Below are 20,690 nucleotides of genomic sequence, written 5' to 3' on the forward strand. Positions count from 1 at the left end.
TGGAATTTTGTGACTTGAAATTCTTTTGTGAGCAACCCAGAAGACTCCATTCCTGATTACTTGTGATTTTGTGTTCCCGATGGTGTTGCCTGGACTAGATCTTCCACATTCTGCTGAGGGCTTTCCAGCAAAGGTAGATGCAGTACACTCAGAGGGTAGTTATTTGCCTAGCAAAGAGCTTGCCAAGGGCTTTAAAAGATGCCACATCTAGAATATGCTAAGATCATAGATTTCAGTGAGTGATAACTTTTGTTCCCCACTTCAGGAATGAAATCTCCAAATGGTCCTAGAAGAGGGAGAATTAAAATCCTGACAATTGTTTAGAGGTCGTCTCTGAACTACATCCCAGGAGAAATGCTTGTAAAAACAAAATGAAAAAAGGAAAACAAAATGAGGCTAGTATAGAAAGAGACAGAGAGTGGCTATTTGCAGCTCACTCAGGTGTGTTCTGAAGGTAAATGTCTTACATCAGCAGTACCAGAACAATTCCACCCCTTAGAAAGCACAGAGAGATCACACATATGCTCATGCACACACACACACACACACACACACACACACACACACACACACACACACATACTTCTTATGATTCCACCTTCACATCTCCCAGAAAATCAGTTTCTGTGGGTGATAGAATGAGTCCAGGTGATCTTCCAAGGAGACTGTTAATTTTCACAGACCTACCCACAACACTGATGTAGGAGGCCCCACTAACTCAAGTACTGGAAGAATTTTTCTAATTTCTTAGGAAATTGTGTGAATATAATAATCTCAGTGCTTCTTTACTTTCAAAACTGGACCACAAGTAAAACATCAGAAACAACAGTATCAGCTCCTGTCCTGGCTACCATGGAATTTCTTGAGAGAACTTACCTTGTGAATAATCAAGCTACCAAGATGTACGCCTTCACTCTAGACAGGTAAGAAGATACTTATGTCTGCATTGGCATTTTCTGTGGCTTGAGTACTCAGTAAGATAACAAATATTAGTACTTTAGAATGATACAGGTCTGCTTTGAAAATTAGGATTATTTTGAGCATCTCAGAAGAGGCTGACTGATTTGTTGACATATCCTGAGGCATACTGAAGACTGTATAGTTGTTCTGATTCATCAAATGTTGTAAGTCATGAACGAAACATCATTAAAGTAATTTTTCTTCTATAGTTTTCTACTAAAGAAAACAGACAAGAACAATCTGATTGCTTACTGTTGCTTTTTTCAATTTTCTCATTTTTAAGTTAGAGACAAAACTGTCAAAATTATATGTAGGGAAAATAATACTTTCCAATGATGGCTCAAAACCAGAGTTATATCAATCTCAAGATGAGTAGATTACTTTATATCAGTGCCTATAATAAATGTAGCTGAATTTAATATTTTCCATGGTTCTATGTTTTTCTTAATGCTTCCACAGTGTCATGTGTAATATGTCTTTGATTTTCATTTTTGAACAATTATTGACTGAACACACCTATCTTACATCCTGTATATATTGGAAAAGAAAATATTTCTAGTCCTAGATATTTGTTCATTTAAATTAAAGAGGTTAATATAAATTGTATATAAAAAGAAGTGATTACAGAATAGATAATAATGCTAGAGTCATTTAATTATTATTTTAAGAGAAGACATTAAGAGAAGCTAATGTTTACCTGGGTGTGAGGATAAGTACAAAATTTTCCGGAAATAATAGAATAAGGACTGAAGAAAACAAACTAGGATCATAATAGATTTAAGGAAAATCTATATAAAAGTAAGGAAATGGGATGTAGGGATATAGCTGAGAGAAGAGTGTGTGGCTAGGGAATTGGTGTACGTGGGGAGATCACGCCTAGTGGGAGTGAAGTGGTTAAATTAAAACATAAAATGGATTCATGCAGAAGAAATTTTAAGAGAATATGTACTTATCAATAATGAATGTAATATTTTCATTTATTTTGTAGGCCCAAATTCATAATCTAAAAACAATGATGTCATATTTGATCACATCAAATATAGTAAAGAGGACTTTTCCTAAAAAGTTTATCATTTTTAAACAAATGAATAGTATACAAGAAGGACACATTGAAAGAATTCTTTTCTTAGAAAGTTTGAGTTATCAGTTATTGATGTCATAAATACAGAAAACAAAGCATCATGTGAAGTCTTGACAACATGCTGTTAGCCCAAGAAGCACTGCCACATCATGGAAATAACAATAATTCCGGCTAAAATAGACTTTTAGAATTCTGTGATACGAACAGTTTATCAAAAATGGTCTTGTTCATCTCATGGGGTGACTGAGGTATGGTTCTCAAGACATAGTGCTTAGAAGAGCCATGAAAACATCCATTGTTTTCTTTTCAAACACAAAAGTGAAATATTGAACAGATTTTTTTTTTTTTTACTCTGATCTCTCCATTTGGTACAGAAGAAAATGAATGCCAAAGAGAGGCCCCAACCTTGTAAGGCCAGGTGTCTGAGTTGAAAGTTGAGAGGATCTGTGCTCCTAAGGGGTCTGGGTAGTATCCTCATCTGCATCCACACACGTGTGACCTCAAAACCTAATCTCATGGCCTCTGAAATAGTCTGTATCCCTCAGATCTCTCATCCTTCTCCACCTCTTCCATTATCCTTGCTTGTATATTTTCTTTCATTTCAGAGTTTTACCTCTTAATAATCTTTTTCTTCTCCTGGGTTGCTTCCTTTGACCCATCACTAGTTTCTTTAGATTGTTCTATGTTGTAAAGATACTTACTCTTGAAAGCAACCTTGTCTTCTAATTCCACTGAGGGATTGTTTCCTATAGCTGTGGTTTTACAAGGAACTATTCCCACAGGGGGTAGCTTACAGCACATAATTCTGAGGAAAGTCTGAGGCATATGGCCTTTGTTCTGGTTTGCATAGGAGGGTGTTTTCTTCGGGTGTCTAGACTAGAAGGTTCAAAAAGCCTTTACTCACACTAACATACCTGGGGTCTTTTGCTGACCTTTGGCTAGAGTCTTTGTTCTTCTTCTCTACGTTTGCACCAGTCTGAGATTTTTGACATGGTAATTCAGTCAATCCTAAAAAAGAACAAGACTGGGAGCTTATAACCATCACATAGCCCAAGCCCACAGCAGTGTCACTGTTACTATTTTAGCAGGTAATAACAAGCCTCAAGGTCTGGATTTTAACATGACAGATATTACTGGGTATCATCTTTGTACACATTTCACCATGGGACAAAGGTGACCCTTGTCAGTGCCGTTGTCACTAGGGTATACCTTCTCCTTCCTCTGCAATTCTTACTCCAGAATTGTTCCATTGTTAAAGAAGGGCAGTAGAAACAAGAATAGGGGTAGTGGATAGAGATAAGCTGATAGAATCTTTTCGGTAATCTATCTCTTATTCTGTCTGTTACTCTGTCTGTCAGTGTCTCTCTGCCTCTCTGTCTCTATCTCTGTCTCCCTGTCTTTGTCTTTGTCTCTGTCGCGCACCACACATACCTGTGTTTTTAAATATAGTTTCTGAGGATTGAATTCAGGCCTTTCTGTTTGCCAGGAATACTGGTAAGGTTTTTGTTTTTATTTTCTCTGGAGTTGTCCTAAGGGCACGTGCAGAAATGAAAAACAAAATGTTCTCAAAAGCCAGTGCATCTCAGTAAGAAGGGAGAGACTGGGAATTTCCAAGTAGAGCTGCCGCTGCTGAAACCAGCACAGTTCTTGTTTTCTGTTGAGAAAGAAAGAGTGGGCTTGAGGCTTCGTGACAGAAATAAACCAGCAAGAGAAACAACAGCTAAAGGTTTAGCAGCAACAGCCCAAGATTAAAACACACACACACACACACACACACACACACACACACACGCGTGCAAGTAAAAATCCCTTCTGGAGCTGAGGCTAACCACAGACTGGGATTAGCAGCAATCCTGAAGAGAGGCTTCCTTTATGTTCCCCACTCATCAAATTCCCATGCTGTGACACCTGAAGACCCAGTGTGGGGTTATTAACAACGATATGGATTCTAAGGATGTAACCAAGTTTAAATGTGGTTACAGGAATGGCTGTTGCATATGATGAGCCAGAGAATTCATTTTTCTTTCTGTTTATATGCCCAGTGAGGAAAGGCCCTGTGAGGCTATCAAAGGGCAGCCATCAATGAGCCAGTACGAAGATAGAAATTTCCTAGCACACAGGCCATGAAGTTCTAAACTCGAGTCCTGTGAGAAGATACATTTCTGTTGTTGAGTTATCCATGCTGTGATGCCTTCTTGCAGTTCAAGCAGCCTAAGAGAAGCCCTACATTTAACTGAACCATGTGAACTGTGGAATCATTTATGTCTTAGAGCATTGTTGAAAGCAGCCAAGCAATTGGAAGGCAACTAGAGAGCCCACAGTCTGAGTTACTAGTATAGGCAGAGTAACAGCATAGGCCTGAGAGTGAGGCCATGGAAAGAGACAAAGCATGTGCAACTAAAATGGCCATCATCCGTGGAGGGGACAGAGAGGTAAAGACACACAGAGATGAACCCTCTCAAGGAGCACAGGGCACTCACAGGTGTGGAAAACCAGAGGAACGCACTCCACTGGACGGGGTAAGCCGAGTCAGCAAGTAAGAAGTGAAAAGAGAGAAAACCCACAAAGGATCAGTACCTAGAACCATGACAGTGCGTAAAGATGTTCATGTTCCTCAAAATCACAAGACATAAAGGAAACAGAAAAAAAGACATAAATAGTAAAAAAAAAAAAAAAAAATCCAGTTGTAGGACAGCTTTAAAAGTGTCTAAATGTTGGACTTATAGTTTAAATGTTTTAATAGCAGTTACTATAATTTATCAAAAGAAAACATGCAATTATATTTAAAAAAATGAGAGACTTGATGACTATCTCCAAATAGTGAACACCAATAAGGAAATAGAGACCATAAGATCAAAATGTAAATTCTAAGGTAGAAAGGCATAATAAGTAAAATTAAAAAAAAAAAGAAAAAAAAAACCCTGCCAAAAGGGTCTAATAACAGACCTCTGCTACTGAAATCAACAGACAGAACAAAACTTCAGTGGTCTTGAAAATAAAGAAATAATTACCATTAAGAAAAAAATAAAGTAGTAATTAAAACAATTAAATTTAATAATAAATCAAACTAAAAATAATAAAATATTTATTTATATAATTATATATGTATATGGTTATAAAATAATAGTAATAATTAAAAAGTTAAAGAAAATGAACAGAGCATTAGAGAAATGTGACACATGACAAATTCATACATAATAGTATTACCAGAAGGGAATAAAAAAATATAAATGTCTTTAATGTTCCCAAATCTCCAAAATTTGGTGAAAATTAATTTATAGTTCCATTATACTTAGTGAATATAAGAAGAGATAAGCAGCCCGGTGAGGAGATGCATGTTTACACTGTGGTACTTGGGAGGCAGAGGGAGGTGCATCTCTGTAAGTTTGAGGATAGCCTAATCTATATAGTGAGTTCTGGGACACCCGGGGCTACATAGAGAGACTTTGTCTCAAAAAAAACCCAAAATTAATGCAGGTGGCTGGGGAGGCCAGAAGAGGGTCCCGGGCCCTCTGAAGTTACAGGTAGTTGTGAGCTGTCTGACTTGTAGGTCGGTGTGAGCTCCCATGTGCTCAGAGCTAGAAGCCAGCTCTTCTACAAAAAGCACTAAGTATTCACCTCCTACACAGCCATCTCTCAGCCCTAAAGAGGATCTCTTCACATTCATTACATGGAACGTCATTATTATGAAGAAAGTCTGAAAGTATTTCAGAAAAAGCAGAACATACCTATGTCCCGGTTCAATGCTTCTAATCAACATTAGAAGATACTGTGCATTCCAGCTAGGACTTCTGTGTGAGAAAACAAAATGAGAGGCATCAGAATAGAAAGGGAAAATGAAAGCTGTATTTCCAAACAATAACATATTTTAAATATAAAAATGTCAAAATGTACACTGAGAAATGTTAGATTTAGTAAGTTCAGGAAAGTGGTAGTAAATGATAGATTTAAGTGTAATTGTATTTTTACATAGGAATAGCAAAAAAATAAAAATAAAAATAAAACCTGAAAACCAAGTTAAGAAAACATGTTTACTTACAAGGGCATACAAACACAAAGCACAAGAATTCATCAAATAGGGGCTGAAGATAAAGCTTATTGGTTAAGGGCTTGGGTGGCTCTTTCAGCGGACCCAGGTTTGATTCCTAACACTCACCTGGGGGCTCACAAACACCTGCAGCTGCAGTCCCCAGGGAATCTAATGCCTTCTTTTGTCTTTTGCAGACACAACATTGCATGCTGTACACAGATCATACATGCAGGCAAAACACCCAAACTCATAAATTAGAAATTACAAAAAAGTAATTCATTAAATAAAAATGCTCAATTTTAATATTATAATTTACAGAACATTGTAGGAATTAAAGTACTCACTAAAAACGTTTCCCACATTGGAGGGGTAGAAGAATTAACATTGTTAAATTTTAAAACTGACATGGGAATTTAACGTGCTCACCATAATACTTATTTATGAGAAATTAAACCTTTTAAGAGAAATTAACAGATAGACTTCACAACTTATATAGTTACAGAAAGGACTTCTTAGTCAGAATTTTGATTGCTGTCAAGAGGCACCATATAACCATAGCAACTCTTATAGAGGAAAGCATTTAATTGGGGCTGACTTACAATTCAGAGGTTTAGTCCTTTATTGTCATGGTGGGAAGCATGGTGGCATATAGGCAGAAGTGATTTTGGAGAGGTTGCTGAGAGTTCTGTGTCTGGGTTGTCGAGCAGCAGAAAGAGAGACGGAGATACTGGACTTGGCTTGAGCTTCTGCAACCTCAAAGTGCTCTCCTGGGACACAGTTCCTCTAAAAAGCTGATGCCTAACCCAAAAGGCCACTTGTCCTAATCCTTTCAAATAGTGTCTATGGGGGCAATTTTCCCTTAAAATACCATATTCCATTGCCTGAACCCCACAGGACTCTAGCCATAACATAATACAAAATGCATTTAGTCCAACTTCAAAAATCCTTATTGTAGCCTATAATAGTCTCAATATTGTTTAAATGTCCAAAGTTCAAAATCTCTTCTGAGACTCGTGACAAACTGTTTAACTGCAGTCCTGTGTAAGATCAAAATCAAAAAGCACATCACACACTTCCAACACACAGCAGCATCGGAAATACATGACCATTCCAGAACGGAGGGCAGGGAGCACCGTGGGGAAACCGGACCAAAGTAAGACTGAAAACCAGCTGGATAAAGTCCAAATTCTGTATCTCTGTGTTTGCTGTCAAAGAGCTCTTCCGATCTCTAGCTCCTTTCAGCTTTGTTGACTGCGATGTACTGCTTTCTCTCATGATTGCTCTGTTAGCAGCTATCCTCAGAAGCCATCCCATGACTCTGCTTATCTTCAACACCTTGAAATCTTCAAGGCAGCTCTGACATCACCGTCACAGCTTTAAGCAATGACCTCTTTAGGCCTCCACACAGTGACACCCCTGCCACACACCTGACCTCAATGGTTTGCCTTAGTGTTGGAGGAAGATGCCATAACTCCTTTCCTGTGTCCTTGATCTAAAGCCATACACCAGTGGCAGAGAAGTTGGCAAGGTCTGCTGCTTGCTGGGGCTGGAACATGCCCCTCCCTCATTCGAATATATTTTCACCAGATTTCTGTTATCAATGGTTTCCATTACTGCCTAAGCTTCCTCTGTAGACTAGGCTGGCCTTGAACTCAGAAATCCACTTGCATCTGCCTCCCAAGTGCTAGGATTAAAGGTGAGTGCCACTATGTTCACCCTGAATGTTTCCTTAAGTTCTTTTCACAAACTGGAGGCTAAGCTGGGTGAGGTTTTTCGCTACCCCTTTGATTGCGTTTAGCACCAGGCTTTTCTTTAATCTGTTTACACTTCCAGGTGCCCCCTTTCTCAAACTGTGCATTTTGTATTTTTCCTCACTCAGCTAGCTCTTTCTCATTATAGATATGCGTAAGACTGGCCACTAATAATCAAGCAACTAATCAAGCAACGTGATCAATACTATGCTTTCTGAAAATTTCTTCCGCTAAAGCTGTTAATCCACAACTCTTCAATTTAGCTTCAGGCAGACTTTTCAGACAAGAACAAAAACTATTCTTCACCAACAAATTGTAAGAATTGACCAGGCCACATAGTAATATTCTTCTCTGAAACCTCTTAAGCTAGACCCCCACAGTTCAAATCACTCTCAACACCACTGTCTTCCACGATTCTACTAGTATGGCCTATTAAGCCCCACTTAAAGCATTTAACTGCTTTCCTAATCCCAAGTCCACATTCTGCTGTAAAGGGAAAAGGTCAAGCCTACTACAGCAATACTCCTGTCCCTGGTACCAACTTCACAAGGTATTACATACTCTGCTTTTAAAAATTAACACAAACCAATTAGAAAGCACTTGGTCATCCCCATAATACTCACGCCACTATTACACTAGAGTGTATTTACCTGTTCATTCAGGTAACTCACACACACAAAGAAGACATAAAAGTAGGCGTGTGTGGTGGTTTGGATGTGCTTGTCCTAGGGAGTAGCACTATTAGGAGGTGTGGCCTTAGAGTCAATGTGGCCTTGTTGGAAGAGGTGTGTCACTGTGGGGTTGGGCTTTGATGTTTCTATGCTCAGGCTCCTCCCAATGTGGAATAAGAGCCTCCTGGCTGCCTGTGGAATCCAGTCTTTTCCTGGATGCCTTCAGATCAAGATATAGAATGCTCCTCCAGCATCATGTCTGCCTGACTGCTGCCATGCTTCCTACCATGATGATAACTGACTGAACCTTTGAAACTGTAATTAAATGTTTTTAATGTTCCTGTATAAGAGTTGTGCCCTGGTCATGGTGTCTCTTCACAGTGATGAAAACCCTTACTAAGACAGAGTGACAAGAAGGCTTTCAGTAGGAGAGAGAGTGTAAAGAGAGGATTAATTCTAGTGTAAAAAGCCCCTGAAATTCATTATGTGCATGTATAAAACCGTCAATGAGCCAAAAAATGAAAAAAGTAAGTATATACTTAAATTCACAACATGGGCTACCAGCATATATATACATAAATACATATATACCAACTGAATGGACCAATTGTCTTTCACAAGGTGTTTTCAACAATGTTTTTGGGACAATTAAACTTTTGTGTAAAGAAAAATTAATATGTATATATTTCCGACATCATACTAAAAAATCTTTACTAAAATGGATCACAGGCATTAAGGTAGATGATACGATGATATAGTTAAATATCTTCTAAAAGGAAACATGGGTATAAACCGATGAATCTTGGATTAGGAAATGTTTTTTTGAAAAGATACTTAGCATATAAATATTAAAATTGTGTAAGTTAACAAAAAAAAAAAGGAAACCTTTTGTTCTGTTAACTATAGTGTAGAAACAATGCCCAAACTGCACGAACTGGATGGGAGTAGACTTCGTTCTCTTCTAAGATCTAGGAAGCAGCCCAGCTGAGTTCAGGCAGCTAACTCTAAGGGCGTCTACACAACAGTCCTCCGGTTACAGTGGATGGGCCTCATTTGATAAAAATACTTTATCTCGAGACTCTTGGGTCAATTTTGAGAGAGAACATTATATTAGCATTCTCATTGCTGTGACCAAAAGCAAATTCAAGGAGAAAAGACTTAGCTGTGGTCATGGTTCAGGAAATGACAGCCTACCATGAAAAGACAAAGTAGGTCCATTGTGATGGGAGCGTGCGCGGGGGAGCGGGGAGGTGTGTGTGTTGGGGGTGCGGGGGGCGCCTATCTGCGATTTTCCAGGATGCACAAAGAATCAAGGGGAGGTATAAAATTCACAGAATGATACGAGAGCTCATTTCTGCAGCCAAATCCCACATTTTACACCTTTAAAATATTTATGGAAGCTGGAGATGAAGAGGTGAAACATTGGTTCACGGTGAAGGACGTGAGAGGAAGCTTTCAGGCTTAAACCATGGCAGATGAACTTCTCCCCCTGCATATGAAAACCCACAAAGATAGTCTGATATACCCTGAGAACCATTCCAAGATAGGAAGAAAATCAGTCTGAGGAAAAAGCATAGCTGAGAAGGAGAGAAGAGCTCTGGAACCCTGTCCAGTAGTGTTTGAAGTCTAGGTGCCTTTAGTCGTCTGCAGTAGCATAACCAACAATTCTCATGAGTTACCTTTTTAATAAACGTTTTGTTATGTACAACTCAAAACATTTTTTTAATTAGATAATTTCTTTATTTACATTTCAAATGTTATCCCCTTTCCTTGTTTCCCCTCTAAAAACCCCCTATGCCCTCCCCCTTCCCCCTGCTCACCCACCCACCCACTCCTGCTTCCTGGCCCTGGTATTCCCCTACACTGGGGCATAGAGCCTTCACAGGACCAAAGACCTCTCCTCCCATTGATGACCAACAAGGCCATCCTCTGCTACATATGCAGCTAGAGGCATTAGTTCCACCATGTGTACTCCTTGGTTGGTGGTTTAGTTCCTGGGAGCTCTGGAGGTACTGGTTAGTTCATATTGTTGTTCCTCCTATGGAGCTGCAAACCCCTCAGCTCCTTTTTCTGAGGCTGAAGGGTCCTTTTTCTAGCTCCTTCATTTTGGTTGGCTGTGAGCATCCACCTCTGTCAAGCACTGGTAGAGCCTCTCAGGAGACAGCTATAATAGGCTTCTATCAGCAAGCATTTGTTGGCATCCAAAATAGTGTCTGGATTTGGCGACTGTATATGGGATGGATCCCCAGGTGGGGCAGTCTCTGGATTGTCCTTCCTTCAGTGTGCTCCATAGTTTGTCTCTGCAACTCCTTCCATGGGTATTTTGTTCTTCCTTCAAAGAAGGACCAAAGTATCCACACTTTGGCTTTCCTTCTTCTTGAGTTTAATGTGGCTTGTGAATTGTATCTTGGGTACTTTGAGCTTCTGGGCTAATATCCACTTATCATTGAGTGCATACCATGTGTGTTCTTTTGTGATTGGGTTACTTCACTCAGGATGATATTTTCTAGTTTCATCCATTTGCCTAAGAATTTCACAAATTCATTGTTTTTAATAGCTGAGTAGTACTCCATTGTGCAAATGTACTACATTTTCTGTATCCATTCTTCTGTTGAGGAACATCTGGGTTCTTTCCAGCTTCTGAATATTATAAATAGGGATGCTATGAACATCATGGAACATATGTCCTTATTACATGTTGGAGCATCTTCTGGGTATATGTCCAGGACTGGTATTGCTCAGTAGTACCATGTCCAATTTTCTGAGGAACTGCCAAACTGCAACCAGCTTGCAATCCCACCAGCAATGAAGGAGTGTTCCTCTTTCTCCACATTCCCTACCAGTGTCTGCTACCTCCTGAGATTTTGATCTTAGCTATTCTGACTGGTGTGAGATGGAATCTCAGGGTTGTTTTGATTTGCATTTTCCTGATGACTAAGAATGTTGAACATTTCTTTAGGTGCTTCTCAGCTATTCAGTATTCCTCAGTTAAGAATTCTTTGTTTAACTCTGTACCCCATTTTTAATAGGGTTATTTGGTTCTCTAGAGTCTAACTTCTTGAGTTCTTTGTATATATTGGATATTAGCCCTCTATAGAATGTAGAGTTGGTAAAGATCTTTTCCCAATCTGTTTGTTGACGTTTTGTCCTACTGAAAGTGTCCTTTGCCTTACAGAAGCTTTGCAATTTTATGAGGTCCCACTTGTCAATTCTTGATCTTAGAGCATAAGCTATTGGTGCTTTGTTCAGGAACTTTTCCCCTGTGCCCATGTGCTCAAGGCTCTTCCCCACTTTCTTTTCTATTAGTTTCAGTGTATCTGGTTTTATGTGGAGGTCTTTGATCCACTTGGATTTGAGCTTTGTACAAGGAGATAAGAATGGATCAATGTAAGGGTCATTGAAGTACATCCTTATTACAATGAACTCCAAAGTCTAAAAATTGTTCTCATTTTCAGTTTGTACCACAGTAAGAGCCAAGATTTTAAGGTCTACTAAAAACGAAACAAACAAACAAACAAAAAGTCTTTATCTATTTATGTTCATGTATGAAAATCTAATAGTGATATATTTTTTTAAAATATCATACAATTAATATGTTTGGAGTAATTTAAAATTTATATTGATAAAAATATGTATATTTTCAGTATTGCTGTAGACAAGCATCTACATAAGACCATTCAATTGATTGTTGTTTTATATCAAACAACCTTTATAATACTCATTTTTACTGTTACAATATTTTTTTTTTTTTTGGTTTTTCGAGACAGGGTTTTTCTGTGTAGCCCTGGCTGTCCTGGAACTCACTCTGTAGACCAGGCTGGCCTCGAACTCAGAAATCCGCCTGTCTCTGCCTCCCAAGTGCTGGGATTAAAGGCGTGCGCCACCACCGCCCGGCGCTCAATATTTTATAAATTTTAAAGAATATGACAAAAAAGATATTGTAGGTATTGAAGGGGTGTCTCTGGGAGGAGTTGGGGTACAAAATGTAAAGAATGTGATGTAATTATATTTACTTAAAATATGTTTTTAAATGTTAACAAATTCAGATAAATTGAAATTATGTATCTTTTCTCATCATAATGCAACAAAACTTAAATCAATAAAAATAAATAAAAAAGAATGGATCGATTTGCATTCTTCTACATGCTAGCCGCCAGTTGAGCCAACACCATTTGTTGAAAATGCTGTCTTTTTTCCACTGAATGGTTTTAGCTCCTTTGTCAAAGATCAAGTGACCATAGGTGTGTGGATTCATTTCTGGGTCTTCAATCTATTCTATTGATCTACCTGCCTGTCACTGTACCAATACCATGCAGTTTTTATCACAATTGCTCTGTAGTACAGCTTAATGTCAGGGATGGTGATTCCCCAAGAAGTTCTTTTATTGTGGAGAATAGTTTTCACTATCCTGGGATTTTTGTTATTCTGATAAATTTACAAATTGCTCTTTCTAAATCTATGAAGAATTGAACTGGAATTTTGATGGGGATTTATTTGAATTTGTAGATTGCTTTCAGCAAGATGGCCATTTTTACTATATTAATCCTGCCAACCCATGAGCATGGGAGATCTTTCCATCTTCTGAGATCTTCTGCAATTTCTTTCTTCAGAGACTTGAAGTTCTTGTCATACTGATCTTTCACTTGCTTAGTTAGAGTCATAGCAAGGTGTTTTATATTATTTGTGACTATTGTGAAGGATGTTGTTTTTCTAATTTCTTCCTCAGCCTGTTAATCTTTTGAGTGGAGGAAGGCCACTGATTTGCTTGAGTTAATTTTATATCCAGCTACTTTGCTGAGGTTGTTTATGAGATTTAGTAGCTCTCTGGTGGAATTTTTGGGGTCACTTAAGTATACTATCATATTATCTGTAAATAGTAATATTTTGACTTCTTTCTTTCCAATTTGTATCCCTTTGATCTCCTTTTTATGTCTAATTACTCTGGCTAGGACTTCAAGTACTATATTGAATAGGAAAGGAGAGAGTGGACAGCCTTGTCTAGTCCCTGATTTTAGTGGGATTGCTTCAAGTTTCTCTCTATTTAGTTTGATGTTGGCTTCTGGTTTAACTCAAAACATTCTAACCAATGGGCTCTCATTGTATAAAATGCATATTTAAAACATTGTAACACTATCCAATAAAATATCAGTTATTGTATTTTGGAAGTATGATTAGCAGTGATTTTCCTCTGCTTTGTGTTTTTTTTTTGTTATACTAACTTTTCTATAATTATATGCACATATATTATCTTTCAGAAGAACTCAAATATGACAATAATTAGAGTGATCCTAATACTTATCAGCTAAACCAAAACATTCAGACTTTTAATTCCAGATGGTGATAATCCAAATGAGATAACCTTAAAAAAGAAGCTAATTTAAAATTCAACTTTCAGAGCTAGAAATGTAAAGTTCTTAATTCTGAGAACCTCATTAGTGTTTTCAAATAAGTTTACTGAGTTTAAAAACATCCTATTCAAGATTCCTGGGCAGTGTTATCTGCACCAGCAACAACTGATTTTTAGTTGCAACTAGTCTGTGCCATGTTGGAAAACATTGGGTTTTGTCTTGTCCTTTTCTGACTATTTGACCTCAGAAAATCACATTATGTCTCTGAAACTTACTTATCTCAGTCAAGAAACTATACCATTGGGTTACCTTTTATTAATAGCCTGTCCAACTCTGATCTTATGGAAATCCTCAACTTAAGCTTTGTGTTGGAACAGAAGGGATAGTTACTATTTGAGGACACACAGGTGGAATCCAGCTTGTGTCATAATAGTGAGTATTGGTAGAGGCTCTCTGCAAATGCTGCAAATGGGTGGTCAGGTATCTGAGGGTCTCCAGGAACTCAGCCTGAACAAGTACTGTGACCTACCAATGTCTATTCATCATACCTTACAAGCTACCCTGATGGTGATGGTGGTGGGGTCTGAGCACGATATTCAGAATCTTTTAATAACAGAGCAATTAAGAAAGACTTGTCTTTAAGAATCTCTATTTTTTCCATTCTATTCCCTTAGCTTAACAAAAACAGTACTTGGAAGCAGTTGTGAGTTCAGACAGAAATGTAAAGAGAGCTCTGAATTATAACTCCTTTGCTAGTTTGCAGATGTCCTAGGAGCCACATTGAGAGTGGGTAGGGCTGCCAGGAAGGTGTGTGTTTGCAACCATGTTCACGTCTTCTTGCTCCTGTCAAAATCATCCTCAACAGAGAACTTGGGCAGAAGCCTGTGAATAAAGATCAGTGTCCTGGAGACAGGCCAGAGCATCCAGAGGCAGAAGACATCTATCACTGTCACAACAGCACCAAGGCCACAGGGAACAGGTCGAGCAAGCAAGTGCATGCCAAGTGGAGACTCTGTGCTGCTTCAGCAATATGCTTCATCTTTATGGTGGCAGAAGTGGTGGGTGAGTACTGCCCAGGAAAATGCTTGATGACTCTGCAAAGTAACAAAACCCTGCATCAGGATGGGAGGGGCAACTAAGTTGTTCTTTCAAAGAAGTTTTTAGTATTTTCTGCATGTATGAGTGGCAATAGGCACATAGTAGTCAAGTTGGAAAATAGAGAAAAAACAAAATCTATTATTATGTTACATTTAAACTAAAACCTCTAATAACATCATGGGTTATTTCCTACAGTATATCGTCTGTGCACAGTTCATGGGTTTTTTTTTTCTTTTCTTTTACATAACTTGGACCATGTTGAATGCTTTTGTCTGTTCTATCAAATACTGTTTAAAAATATTTTTGTACCCAAAGAATACACGCTACTGTAATTCACATAACTATTTCTCTACTGTGAAGAATTTAGGGAGATTTTTTTTTCCTGCTCCTGTACTATATTACAATGAAGACAATCTTAATAAAAATCTGCCTACCCTTCTGGTTATCCCTTGAAAGAGATTCTAAAAATGGAAATAATTGAAATAGTTGGTTGAAAGACAAGAATATTTTTCTTTCTTCTTGAATCATTCTGTCAAACCTATATCCAGACATTTGAAATGATTTGTCAGTATGGGAGCTCCTTATAAAAATGATTTTCCATCCAACTCTTTAAAAATCTTTGTTGCAATGGTGGGACTGATTGTTCTGGCAGCATGTGTGTAGTAGAGCTTTGCAAAGTCGATCATCAATGGGACGAGAGGCCCTTGGCCCTGTGAAGGTTCTGTGCCCCAGTGTAAGAGAATGCCAAGGCCAATAAGTGGGAGAGGGTGGGGTTGCAAGCAGGGGGAGGGGAGGCAACAGGAGTTTGTTCTTGTTTGTTTGTTTTTTTGTTTTTTTGTTTTTTTGTTTGAGGGGAAACTGGGAAAGAAGAAATCACATGATATGTAAATAAAGAAAATATCTAATAAAAAAAAAGAAAAAAATCTTTGTTGCAACTAGAGAGAAAGTTCAGTAGTTAAGAGCACTTGCTGTTCTTTCAGAGGACCTGAGTTCAGTTCCCAGCATCCATGTTGGACAACTCATAACTACCTGTAAATACAGCTTTTGAGGGTCTGATACTCTCTTTTGAACTCTACAGGCATGAACATGCATAAATGCACACCCACACATGCACACCCAACCACCCACATGCACACGCATACATTCACACACACAAATGTAGTCTTTGATGATGTATATACAAGTGTTTTAGTAGTCATTGTTTTAACTCTTAGCTAGCATCTTTCACACACTTATTAGTCAGACGTGTTTACACCTATGATGTACCCCCTCCTTCTGTCTTATTACCTTCTTAGTTGAAAATTTTGCAAATTATTTTATTGATCTCTGGGAGCTCCTTATGTGTTGGGATGTTAATTCTGGGCTATAGCATTTATAATTATTATTATTATATTTTTAGTTTATTGATTGTCTTTTTCATTTGTGTTTTGACTTGAGAGATTAAATTTAAGGCAGCGTAGGTTTTAAATAGAGGCAATTTTAAAACTTGCATCCTGAAGTTTGTTTTTTTAAGTTGGTAATCTCCATCTACTGATATAATAAATACTTTTCAATACATTTTCTTTGGTTTTTGCATGTAATTTTAGCATCAGTATAAAATTAGACATTTTGCATTCTGCAAGAACTAAAGTCTGTTTTCTAAATATGTAAAAAGTTTCCAATATCATGACATAGTTATTTTTTCCATTGATATTCAATATGTTTTTATTATTCATTAGCCTTGTATAAGTGTCAAAGTGTGTTTCTAAGTGTGTTCATTAATCTGCATTCCCATTCTATGGAAGTAACATAATTAATGTAGATTTAAATATCATAATATCTATTGTATTCTCTATTTAGAAGAAAAATATAATGGCTATTAATTTCTGTGTTTTTAATAAAGCATAAGACTTATTCTGTTATCATCCAATCTAAGTATGATTTTATTGGCATGTAAGTTAATAGAAAATTATAAACATTTATTAATAAATAAATTTAGCAGCAGTTTTCTATTTTAGAGGTTTTCTAAGAGTTTTGAGTCACAGACACACATGCTAACATGGAAAGCTGAGTTTTAATAATTTCATTTCAATAAATAAACTATATGGTTTATAATCATCTCTTCTAGAGAACTTTTAAAGTATTTTTGGTATTTTAGCTTTTGTCTCATTCATTTGTAAACTCAAAATTTCTACTTCTTAGTACTTTTTTTCCTTTTCTATATCTTTTTCTAAAACCATCTAGCTACTGGAAAATTTCAAAATTATTGTCAGACGTTGGGAAATGATGGCCTTCTATTTGAGTTGCTCAGCTTGAAGATTTTGGAGTGCAATGTTATCTCATTTTTCTTTAAATATGTAAAAGAAAACTGTAAGTTACATATATGTGGGGTCATTATTACCTTTAATAATGAGTATGTTACCCATTACCTCTCATGATGTTACCAGTGTCTTAGGGGCCTCCTTTACATTTTGTTACCTACAGGGAAGCTGATATGAGTAGAAACAGGCAAATAGAAGAAAATAAGCTCTCTCTAGCTCCTTTTGTCACTGTATTTTTTAGCTACCAGAATAAGATGTGTTTCTTCTCTCTGTGGACTCTTCTCATATGTAGACTTTTACAGCATTTGAAAATAAGATAAAACTATAGATCTCTTATATCCAAAACAACCATAGCATCGGTACAACACTTTACTCTAAACTTATAAAGAGAATAAGTCCAACACAATTTCTCTACCCAGTGCTCTATCTTTTGAGAAAAGAGACTGAAAGTTTGATGAAGTTGCAAGATAATTTGCTGTAGGTAATAGGCAGTTCCAATCTAGAACATCCTTTTGAAAATGTACCAGAATCTCACAAAAGTGCACACACAAGCACATGCAGATAGATGACATAATGCATACATGTATGCACATGTGTGCATGTACATTTACGCCTATAGATGATGTTTTATACAAATAGAAAATGCCATCCCTTCTTTCCTGTTATAATGTTTTCGATTTCTTTGTCTTGCTTATTTTCTCTGGTTAAGACCTTTAGAACACACCAAATGGAAGTGGCAAAAGTGAGTTCTTTGGTTTGTTTCCAAGGAATGCTTTCCCCTTTTCATCCAGTGTAGCAAGAGGCTGTGCCCTCTGTAGCCTTCATTTTGTTCATTGCTCCTAATATTCCTTATTTACTACTTGCCATTTTGTTTCAAAATACCTCATGTGAGATAGGAATGGACAGCTATCCACATGGAGTCCTCCTTTCCCTCTTATTCCTATGTATCCAAGTGTGTAAGTTCTACTCTGACTCTTAAAGTCACACATGAATCTCATCAGTAGAGGAATATAATGGACACAGACTGAAACTTGCTAAGTTTTGAGCCATGTCAGCATCAAGCTGATTATTGTTCTAATCATGGCTCCTATCAGGCTACATACATCTTCAAAAGCCTTCAGCATTTCCCCCTTTGAAATGCAGTTGAGCACGAAGCTCAACTGACAAGAATGTGAGTAGCTGGAAGAGGCTGGTCCAGGAACTGCTTCTATGCTAGACCTCACTTTGCTCTCTCAATTGAAACGTGATCAATATATTAGAAGTTCTGGACATCTAAGACAAAAGAAAAAAATTGTTTCTGTGAAATACTTTTTCAGATATTCCACAGTCACTCTGACTTATAAATTAGTAATATTTTTCTCTTGCCACATCCTTACATACTTATTCAGTTCTAACTCAAAGAGATTATTCATTTTCTGTGAAATGATCCTATGCTTTAGGGTCTCAGGAGCTTTAGTCTTTTATTTAAATTCCGAAGTCTCCATTCTCATCAAAGCCTTAGCCATCATTCATGATCCCAGTGCACAGCAAACCAATTCCCTGAAGTCAAATAGAGAAATGATTATTCTCAAGGCCTCTTAGGAGAGTCTAGAAGGTCCTTCTTCAGGGCATGGACTTTGAAGAAGGTCTCAAAGGAAGAATGAAGAGGTTCGTAACTGACATGAGAAAGTCCTTTTTGATATAAAACCAAAAGTGATATAATTATATTTAAATTTTAAAAACAGTTAAATCAATAAATAAAAATAACAAAACTGAAACCAAACAGCTAATTCTGTATGCCTGTGATCTGAGAGGTAGCGACTATCTGGCTCTTCATTCAGACATCTCTATGGTTATGTCTTAAACAGGACAAGGAATAATGCCTACAGACATATAGCCACAGCAGCTTAAAGGAGACAGACACTTCTGTTCACCTTGCTTTCATTGCCCACAATGGCTACCTCTTGGCCTAAGGACCTGATTCTTGAAGTATTTCTGGCTTTCATATAAAGAGGCTGAATAAAAACTTACTGTATTTCCTCTAAAACTATTCATGTGGAATGATGCAGTCCTGGAGCTTCCAGAGCCTCAGTTATATCTTATCTGCCTTCAGTAACCTGCTTTAGTAACATCTTTGATCCTTTGACTTAGGACACACCTTCTCAATTATCCTCAGATTCATTTAGAGGAGCCAATAACTTAAAACCTCCCTGTTGTTTAATCTAATTTAGATTAAGCTTTTATGACTTAAACCCAAAGGAGAATACCTAAAGGAGGTTCTGTTGAAGACACAGCTAGAATAGTAATTGGTGGTTTGGTTGGGGAACCAGGTCCTTTTGCAGAGCTTGTTTTATAACTGCTCTTCAGAGTAGAAGAGAATCAGGCCATTGGGTTACATTTGGGGAGATGACTGCCACAATATGCCCAGCAGAGTGGTAGAAGGACTGAGAAATGAAGGAGACAGGCATAGTGTACCCACTCTTGGGCCTTTGGAGCTGTCAGACCAGGACTGTTTTGTGGCTTGTAAAAATTCCTCACTGTGCAAAGGCCATAAAATGGGGCTTATATTGCAGATACGAACACATATCTTTATTTGAAAAGATGAAATGAAGACACAGAGAACTCAGGAAAATAAGCCTAAGTGTGTCATTGCTGGAAGCAATTGAGAGTAGGCAGGGAGAGGCATCTGAGGTACCATGTTCAGTGTTATATAAGGATGGGGAAAGATGATTTTGCCAGGCAGTGATGCAGAGCTGGAGCAGGCTGAAAAAGCACACATTTGAGAGTGAGAATTTCTGTCTTCTAAGACAAGAATAAGATTAAGAGAAGGATATAGCTGCAATGCGTGATATTCACATGTTTGATTACTAGATTTTTACTTGCTTTATTCTGTAGGTACAGCATCTCAGTGATGTGGGTCATAAATATTTTTGGTTTAAAATATTTTACTCTTTCAGAACCTTATATATGACCACTGAATCTACATCACATGGGCCCCTCCATTTCTCCATCCAACTCCTCCTGTGTCTGCCACCCCAATTCAGGCCACAGATATATACATATATCTGTGGTTCCTGCTATTGAGAATTTTTAAAACAGGACCTGGAAAACTACAGTTTGTTTTAAATACTTGCTAAATAGTAACTGAAGGTTTTGACATGCCATATTAGATAATGGAATGCCACTCATAAGTAATTCATTCGTCTTATATGAATGCATGGCATAAAATTGTGTAGCCCAGTAGTGGATACAAGGCAGTCTTGGTTACTTTTCTATTGCTATGATAAGACACCATGGCCAAGGCAATTTGTAGAATAAGTTTACTTGGGGCTGAAAGTTTCAGAGAATTTGAATTCATAAAGATTGTGGCAAAGAGTATGGCAACATGGAAGTTGGTGATGCTGAAGCAGTAGCTGAGAGCTCACATCTTGAGATATAAGTATAAGCCAGAGAGACATAATTGGGAATGGTG

The 20,690-nt window shown here is 37.6% G+C and overlaps 1 protein-coding gene across 2 annotated transcripts in view; it reads left to right on the forward strand.

Moving 5' to 3' along the window:
* The first annotated feature begins 523 nt into the window (after positions 1–523).
* Slc30a8 (solute carrier family 30 member 8) overlaps positions 524–20,690 on the forward strand; it is a 40,419-nt gene continuing 20,252 nt past the window's right edge. The window contains exons 1-3 of one of the 2 annotated variants that reach the window (XM_031358799.1): positions 853–923; positions 1,798–1,800; positions 14,707–14,903. In XM_031358799.1, coding sequence (XP_031214659.1) covers positions 853–923; positions 1,798–1,800; positions 14,707–14,903 — 271 coding nt within the window. Of the gene's footprint in view, positions 924–1,797; positions 1,801–14,706; positions 14,904–20,690 lie in introns of both variants that reach the window. The other variant, XM_031358798.1, reaches the window with a different exon arrangement.

Source organism: Mastomys coucha, unplaced genomic scaffold (genome assembly GCF_008632895.1).
Source record: "Mastomys coucha isolate ucsf_1 unplaced genomic scaffold, UCSF_Mcou_1 pScaffold7, whole genome shotgun sequence".
Lineage (NCBI taxonomy): Eukaryota > Metazoa > Chordata > Mammalia > Rodentia > Muridae > Mastomys > Mastomys coucha.